Here is a 9,288-nt window from a genome sequence, read left to right as displayed (position 1 = left end):
TTTTCAGCCCCCTAGTCACAATTCGGTAATGGTATTTTGCCCCACTTATAGAGGGCATCTGCGCATCTACCATGACCAGTAGAAATCAGTTCAACGTTATCTATATCACATGGGGCGGGGCAGGTGATTTTTCCAAAATGCAGGGAAAGCTTCGACATTGTGGGGGGCACTTTTCTATCCAATGTTGTTTCCACATGTGTCAAAATCATCTTTTACAAGTGCTTTAGCAGTAGAGATGGCTAGGTGTTTAGATCTTAGCCTATTTTGCTGCAGGTATGCTACTGTTGCTCAGTATTGGTAGCTGGGAATTATCAGTAATCTTCGGGTATTCTTGAAGGAGGGCCTTTTTTCGTCTAACTTCCAGAGGTGGTACATGACTCAGAGCAGGCAACCAATATAGGAGAGTAGACCGAATCATCCCACTAATGATGCATCTCGACTCATATAATTGTGCATCAATCCAGTTGTGTATGGCAGTGGTCCCCAAACTCTTTGGCACCAGGGACCGGTTTCATGGAAGACTATTTTTTCACGGACTGGAGGGGGATGGTTTTGGTTTTGCTTGTAATTTCCACAATGCCCTGCAGTATTGTATGAATATTATTTGAACAGAAATGGAAACTTGCTTTCTGACCTAACTGAAGGGGCTCCAGATGCTAAGGACCAATGCATGGCTTGGGTACTAACAGAAGTTATCTTAGCCCAAAGTGAGCTTCCAGTGAGGGCATCCTAGGGGGGGGGGATGAAAAGAAACATGATGGCAGATGTGGCATTGCAATTCAAGCTCTGTGCCTTTTGTGTGTTGACACTGTGCTTATGTACTGTACAAAAGTGATGCCACAGCTGTTGATTTGTCTCTAGGATCTCCCTTGTAGACACCACTGTTTCCAATCCTGACACTACTAACTTCATCATACTGGTTCTAAAACTAAAGCATGTACCAATCCTTTTATATTATAAATAGAACTTAATCGGCACAATTTGTATTCTTAGCGCTAGTGAGAGAGAATAGGGATTATTGAAGTTTTCTCTTTCTCTGCATTTGAAAAAGTTTTAAAACAAAGTTTTATTCTGTGAAGTCCTTGGTGCTGTCTGAGCTTGACTGTTTTCTTGCAGAAGATTCATTACCAAACTATATAACATCATCAGTGCTAGTAGGGACTAGGATTTGCTCTCATTTTATAGACTAGTGGTTTGCCCTTCAATGTTGATAGAAGTGTTCTTGGTGGTTACTTGATTAGGCTGTTGTTTACTGTTAGCTTGTTTGTCTGAGTTGATAGTTCCTTAATTGGGGTATTGTTTACTTGATTGTTGGTCTAGAGTTAATCTTGATGTTAATTTCTTTTTTAAAAAAATATGTTTTATTGATTTTTTCAACATAGTCACCTTAATATTTGGTAAATAATGTGTTGTCTGGGTTTACATTTAAAAAACATTCACTAACAGTTGGTTTCTATAATCTATAATCCACATAATAACTTTACTTGATTTCCTCTTTTTCCCATAATGTTCTCTTTTACCAACCTTAAGTTAATACAATTCTTATTGTTTTGGTAAATAATGATTGAATATAAAAAAAATTCTAATATTTCTACAGATAATAATCACATCAATATAATATTTCTTTTCTATCTAGTCATTCTGGTTGCCTCATCATAGATCCTGTTTACAGTTCTTGTTTACATTTGTTTTTCCCACAATGCTCAAAACATTCTTACTAGTTAAGATTTTCTCAAAGTTAATTATATTTAAATATTTAAGTATTTTTTCTCATGTAAGCCATCCCAATACTTTTACCTTTCTTAAGGAATAAATAAGACTAAAAAAAGAAAAAAGAAGAGTAAGAATAAAGAAAAATAAAAGGAAAGTATGCTACTTAAAATCCCTGTTTCCTATAAGCTAATACATATTTATTTCCAAACCTTTTCTGTTCTTTTTTACCATAATTAAACTATATATTTAATACATTCCATTTAATAAATCTAGTCCTCTAGTCTTTTTACTCTTATTCAAAACATTTTTATTCCATTGTAATTTTCTTAAAGTCAATCACCTTTAAATATTAAAACATTTCCTTTATATAAGCCATTCCAACTCTTTTATATTACTCATATCAAGAAATAAAATAAGAAAGAAGAAAAAGAAAGTACTATGTTACTTGAGGGGCTCTTCCCTCTTAAAATAAAATTCATATCCAAAATCTTTCTATTTCTTTAACCATATTCAAACAGGTGTTTCTTTTTTAAATAATCTCTCTGATAGGTCCCATCATCTATTTTCTTAATTTTCACTTAGGCTTTTTCTTTTGCCCAGTATCTTTCTTAATATGTTCTGCTGAATCAAAGAATCTTTCCATATTCTTGTGTTACTGTAGATACAAGTTAAGTCAAGTACAATATATTTGTAAGAGGCATTTGCCCAACCGTGTTTGCTGAAAATCTTTTTCTTTTTCTCTCTGTTTCTCTTATCATTTTTTGTCTCTTCAGTTCTAGTAATTTTCCTGACATCTCTGTAGTCCATTTTGTCCAATCTTTTTTCTTATCCTCAAATTTGTTTTGTGGTGTTAAAGTATAAGTTGTCTTTTCCAAATCCAGTATTTCTTGTAATTTTTCCCCCACTTGGGTTAAATCATATTTCTTTGTTTTGTTAGGTTCCATCTAAGTCTCTATCCTCAAATTTGTATTCAGTTATCTGTTTTATCTGTCCCTTCTCTATTTTTGCTTTCTGGGATTTTTTTTGTTGTAAAGTTAAATTGGAGATGAATTGGTTTATATTTTCAAAGTTATTTTTAATTTCTTTGTGGTTTGAAATCATTGTTGTTTGAATTAGTTACAACATATCATATGTCTCCCCTTGAAAAGTATTTATTTTTTCTTGATAAGTTATTTCTATAAGTCTCTGATTTTCCATGATGACCAAGAATCCAAGTTTTCTTTTCTCTGCAAGTAACTTTGGGGTCAGAGTTAAGTAGATACTTGTAATCCAGAAAGTTCAAAAAAGTTTTTTTTGTTCCCTAAAGTTTATAAATCTCTCTTTCGCTGCAGCCCAGATTGTTTTCTTTTTTGTCACAGCTGTTCTCTATGGTTAGAGCTTTGAAAGTCACAAGTAGAAATTAGTTTTTCCCAGATTTTGCAAAGTCCTGTATGAAAGCCATAGCTGTCATAGTCTTCATCCACCACTAGATGTCAGCACAGGCTTATTTTTCAAATTTTCAAAATGAACAAATTGCCTTTAAAATGAGAATCTTAACCATTCAGCAATTTCAAACTTATCCAAATTTAGGTTTTATAGTCATTTCATTTCATTTCAATATGTTTTGGTCCTCCATAAAAGGTTTAATTCGCCGCTTCTGTTAGTAAAAGGGTGGGGCAAAGAACCTCCTCCTTCACTTTCGGAGGTTTTTTGCTTCTTGGGATTTTTTTTTCTTCAGGAAAGTTGATAAGTAGAATAGAGAAAATTGATGTTCTTACTCAGATTCAAACGCACTGTTTACAATCAGCTTAAAATAGTGCTTTTGCCTTTGGTTGCTTGTAGCTTGGGCTAGACTCTGAAGTTAGGTTAGCCTTTCTCCTGTTGGTTTCTGGAAGGCTTCTCTTGGATTGATCGGGTCAACCATCTCTCCGTGGTCCCCGGGACTTCCTTCCTTCTTTGCTGCCTCTTCAGGACGGCTTCTGGCCCATTTAGGGTCCCTAACAGGAAGAAACTCAGCCGAAGGGCACGGAGCCCTAAACCCGCCTGCTGCACTATTGCGCAGGACCGGAAGTCCTTGATGTTAATTTCTGCTCATCTGGGTATTGATTTCTGATGAGGAGGTGTTTGAGTCTTTTTGTTCCCTTTTTGGCTTTTTGACTGTCTCTTTTGAATGGTATGTAAATGTTGTTTATATCTATATGTCTGTTGATGGCCAATTTGTCAAGAGTGCCAGGCTTCCAGAAATTCTCTAGCATTTTTGGATTTGGCTTGGTCTAGGATACTCAGTTTTCCAGTTGAAACTATGGCTAAATGTGTCCATGTGTTATGAAATTAAGGAGTTTTCATGATGTTTTCTAACTGCTAGTTGGTGTTCTTAGATGCACTCTGCTAATCTTCTGCCTTTTTGTCCTACACAGTGGCTGTTACAATTCTTACACTGTATGTTGTAGTAAGATGAGTCCTGTTTTTTCTTCTGGGGCTGCTGGGCCTTTTGGTTTGGACACCTTTATTTAGATTGTGTGTTAAGGTGAGGCCATGTGCTTGCATAGTAGATTGTGAGATGTTTTTGATGTATGGCAGTGTTATCCTTTTCACGCTTTTATGCATTTATTTATCACCTCCTTACTTGCTTATTATATTCTCAGGTTTATTCACTGCCATTTACCAAGTTTTTCATGCAAACATGGGATGATTCCAAACCGGTATGTGATGCCCTGGAAACAAGATATGAAATACCGAGCATTACATTTGCAGGTAGGAACCAGGGAAACAATTACACTTTTTATGCAGAACAACAGGGGCCTCATTTTTAATATGTAATAATTGTGTTTTACTCTGTCAATCATGTCTGATTCTCAGAGACTGCCTGGACAAATCCCTGCAGTTTTCTTGGCAAAGTTTTTCAGAAATGGTTTGCCATTGTCTCCTTCTTAGAACTGAGAGAAAGTGACTGACTCAAGGTCATTCAGCTGGCTTTGTGCTATGGTGGGACTAGAATTCATAGCCTCCCAGTTTCTAGCCTGGTGCCTTAACTATTACCCCAAACTGTCTCTCAATAAATACTTATTAAATCACTATTGAGTCCTATCAAATTTAATAGCTCATTCTTTCTTCTATTAAAGAGGAAGAAAATCATGCTCAACCTGATGTCCAAGGCAAACATGGCTCTTTACCCATGATTGCCCAGACATCCTTAATGAAACATACATGTATGCATGTATGATTTAGTGAGATACTACTTTGAGTACCTTTCCAGGCACCACATTTTAAGGAGAATTCAGAAAATTCTGAAGTGGTTTGGGAAGGACAACAGTGATTAACTTGGGAATAAAGAGTGAATTTCATGTTGTGATTAAAGCACCAGACTAAAATCTAGGAAACCATGAGTTCTAATCCCACCTTAGCAGTGATGGGATTCAGCCAGTTCGCAACACTTCAGCAGAACTGGTAACTAATTTTTTGTTGCCCAAGACCAGAATGGACTTCCGGAAGTGGCATCCACACAGAGAACCGGTTGTTCACATATTTGAATCCCACCATTGCACCTTAGGCACAAAGCCAGGTGGGTGGCCTTGGACCAGTTCATTCTCTCTCAGCCCTAGGAAAGAGGCAATGGCAAAACAGTTCTGAAATTTTGCCAAGCAAACTTTAGAGACTTGTCCAGGTAGTCACTATGAGTCAACACTGACTTTAAGTTACAATAACAACAACAACAAGGGAATGAAACAGCTGGGTAGAATTCAACTGAGAAAAGGCAATTGAGGAAAGTTAAGACAGTTTTCTGAATATCTGAAAGAAATTCAAGACTATTTTCCATCATTCCAGAGGATATAGAATAAAGGACTGAAGTTATAGGAAGACGGGTTCTAGTTAAATGTAAGTGGGAGAAAACACTTTCAGAAAAATCAATTTGGTAATTAAATCAATGGCCCAGAGAGAGAGAGATGGTGTGTTTCCTTTCACTGGATGTATTCATCAGAAGTTAGATGGCCATCTGTCTGGGATACATCAATTTGAATTTCTATATAGCAGGCAGTTGTACTCAAAGACCTTTCCAAGTCTGATTCCACACAAACAGAACACAGAGAAAAGGCATCTCCACTTCCAAAATTAATTATGACCATTTTATTTTATTCATGTAAGAGCTTTCCTCTTCGAAGAATACAGAGCCATGGGCATCGGTGATTTTTAAAAAAAAAAACAATGATACTTTGAAGTTTGACAATATGGGGTGGAGGTATTCATTGGGGGCATCACATGCTTCAAGGAAGCTTTGAAATTAAGACCTCTCAGATTAGATCTCAAAAGTACATACTGCATACTCAGATAAATCCACTGTAATTTTTCTCTGCTCATGGACTTATAATACTAGTATACAGTTATGATTAGTAATAGTGGTATATTTTATTATTTGGTTTCTGGTTTGTTGTTCACCATCAGGAGACTCTTTTGACTGATCTGGTTGTAAAATAAGGGTGTTTACATGCATAAATATATTACAGGTAATCTTCGATGTACAACAGTTCATTTAGTGACCTTTCAAAGTTACAATGGCACTGAAAAAAGTAACTTATGACTGATTTTCATACTTATGACCGTTGCAGCATCTCTGTGGTCATGTAATCAAAACTCAGACTCTTGGCAACTGACTCATATTTATGACAGTTGCAGTATCCTGGGTCATCTGATGCCCTTTTTTGACCTTCTGACAAGTAAAGTCTATGGGGAAGCCAGATTCACATAACAACCGTGTTACTAACTTAACATCTGCAGTGATTCACTTAACAAATGTAGCAAGAAAGGTATAAAATGGGACAAAACTCACTTAACAAATGTCTCACTTAGCAACAGTTGGGCTCATTTGTGGTCATAACTCAAGGACTACCTGTATTTCAAATAAATTAATACCAATTTTAATCATATCATTATTGGAAGGCCCTTTCTACATGGATATAAAACAATTGATTTTCCTTCATTAGCATGCTGACCAGGTTGAACTATATAGTGGAGCCCGAGAAGACACCCTATTTCTGGAGAAGAGTGAGAGGCTTTGCCATGGGGAGGACCGAAAGAAACTTATGCAAAAAGTTCCACAAGAAGAAATTATTGTGGATATTCCCATTTATTCTCACCTCTCCAGATACCACAAATCCATGGTGGCTTATGGCTTCAGGATCAAACTCTGAGATTCCTATCTTCCATTGGGATTTCATCAGCTGTACATAAAACAATGTTACAAGAAAAAAAAAGCTGTGTTTGCTTGGTCTTTTTCCTAATTAAGGTAACTCAGTGAAATATATTTTTAAATTAGGAAAGTAAGATTTGATCAGCTAGGAATAATTTAAGATGTCCTTTCAGATATTTGCATACTTTTTTCTTTTAATATTAAAACTTTGCATTAGACTGGATTCTGTTATATAATTCTCATATTATTTATTAGTGTATTTTCTTGTTTGAACTATTTTTGTCTTTCAGTTTTTAATTTTAATTTTTTTAATTTACTCAGAGAACTTCAATTATGGAGAAAATAGAAGTGTTGGTTGTAACTGTTAAAATGTAAGACTTTTTTTGTTATGGGGAAAATGTTCCTGAATTATATCAGAGGTATATCATTGAAAAGTACATGGAAAGGTAACTTTTATTGCTTGTTTAAAGTTAACAATTGCCGGAGAAATCCCTTTTGGTACTAAAGAAGGGCTTCATTCAAAGGTGAATTTTTATTTCAGAGGAAGGATTTACCTCAGAATAGTGTAAGGGGAGAAATGAGAGTAGGCATGAAATTTAATTGTTATTATGAAGAATATCATGATGTGTCTGATTTGCAAGTCCCCAGTGATTTAATCTCCAAGGAGTTCATTTTACACCAGAAGTAGGATTGTGGTTTCATTAGTAAGCCCCATTGACTCTTCTATTTTTCTCACTGAAACATTCAGGAGGGTTTTTTCCATTGCAAATTACTCTAAAACTAAACATGATTCCTTCAAAGCATCATTATTAGAGTCTCTTTTAGAAGAAAAGAGTGGATTTACAAAAATTCTGCCTGGGCTAATTGCCATTTAGAACAAATATGATCCCATGTATATTAGGGGAATGGATTAAAAAATGTTTTTTCTAACATTCTTCCAGACTAGACCACTCCTCCGTCCCGAAAAGTAACTATTGTCTCTTTGAATGTCGACCTAGAAATATACTGTTAGAGGATGTATAGAGTTCGTAGAGATCATTAGAGTACAAACGAAGTTTTTACCTTTCTCGAAAGAAATGTGACTCAGGGAATTATTCGTTTAATAGGAAGATACCCTCCGTAAAATTCCAATTTACAACTATCCTAAATAAAGAAATCCAATCAAGTGCTATATTTTATATTAAAAAAAAAACCTCTCAGCACAAACTTTCTATTGCAAATTTAGTAGATTGGAGAGTTTTATGAATTATTCTTTTGACAGATTTGCTGTTTTACAGCAAATTAAATTAGGTCTGAAGTAAACTTCAACCTCTTTATTTTCTCAACATCTTCTAAACCAGCTGCAGTCCATGCCACATTTAGATTGATGATACAATCAAAGTCCACTTTTCAGCAAATCACATGTAGGAAAGACCTAGAGTCAATAGGTGAAGAAATGCCGCCAATGGAATGGTCATCTGAGAAACAGCACAACATGCAGCTAGAAAGTGGGAGAGGCAAGAAGAATTGTACTTTCAGACTTGCAAAATTGATACTGGCTTTGCTGGGTAAACCAGATAGGCATCACCACCAGATGAGCTAAATCTACTTTATTGTAAAGCTACATTGAAATAATCTTGTTCTATAATTGCCCTACTCCAATTGCCATCTTGAGCAAACACACCCCTACTGTGAATATACAACAGTACATTCACAGCATCTGCAGTCACATCAAAATCTACAAAATAGTGGATACAACAATATGATCCAAGCTTCACCTCTTTTGTATGTGTGTTGGCATCACAGGCACATACAAAAGGGGCAGGGGATGGATCACAATGCCATACTTGTTGTCTTACAGATTTTGATCCATAGCCACACCTGCAGACTGTTGCTTTACACAGTCAGATGCCCCCTTCTAAGGCATGAAGATACTGACCATTAATATTTACTTAATATCTATTCAAAGAGAAAATGTTTTCAAAATAAAATATAAAAATCTGAAAGTACCATTAACAAACATGAATATTTTTGTTTTTCAACCCACAGATCTTCATTGTATCTCTAAGAAATAAAGAGACAAGCAATCACATTTAAAACTATGACTTCTTATCTATGTAAACAAGCTGTAATTAAATTCACTATTAATCAGCACACTTTAAAGGCTATACATTTATGAAGAGGATTTAAAACATCGGCACTTATTCTGTAGCTCATTAAGATGCATCCTTTCTTATTTAAAATACAATATTAATTTTATGAAATGTAACTGTCATACCCTTGCATATATCATTTGCTTCATTTGAATCCTATGCATATTTATAAGGCATGCAATCTAAATGATTTTAAAGGCCAACTTAATAAACTTGCAAAACAGTATTTCTCAATGGATTCCAAATGAAAAATGCATGAGCAACACAACGGGGAAAAGT

The 9,288-nt window shown here is 35.3% G+C and overlaps 1 protein-coding gene across 2 annotated transcripts in view; it reads left to right on the top strand.

Annotated features, from left to right (window-relative positions):
* PHAX (phosphorylated adaptor for RNA export) overlaps positions 1-6,940 on the top strand; it is a 30,792-nt gene extending 23,852 nt beyond the window's left edge. The window contains exons 5-6 of one of the 2 annotated variants that reach the window (XM_015811159.1): positions 4,338-4,446; positions 6,672-6,785. In XM_015811159.1, the coding sequence (XP_015666645.1) occupies positions 4,338-4,446; positions 6,672-6,679 (117 nt within the window). In that variant the 3' untranslated portion in view covers positions 6,680-6,785. Of the gene's footprint in view, positions 1-4,337; positions 4,447-6,671 lie in introns of both variants that reach the window. The other variant, XM_029283180.1, reaches the window with a different exon arrangement.
* Positions 6,941-9,288: the final 2,348 nt, after the last annotated feature.

The sequence above is a fragment of the Protobothrops mucrosquamatus genome, unplaced genomic scaffold (genome assembly GCF_001527695.2).
Source record: "Protobothrops mucrosquamatus isolate PMUCROS unplaced genomic scaffold, P.Mucros_1.0 scaffold_46, whole genome shotgun sequence".
Taxonomy (NCBI): domain Eukaryota; kingdom Metazoa; phylum Chordata; class Lepidosauria; order Squamata; family Viperidae; genus Protobothrops; species Protobothrops mucrosquamatus.
This window is presented reverse-complemented; position numbering and strand designations above follow the sequence as displayed.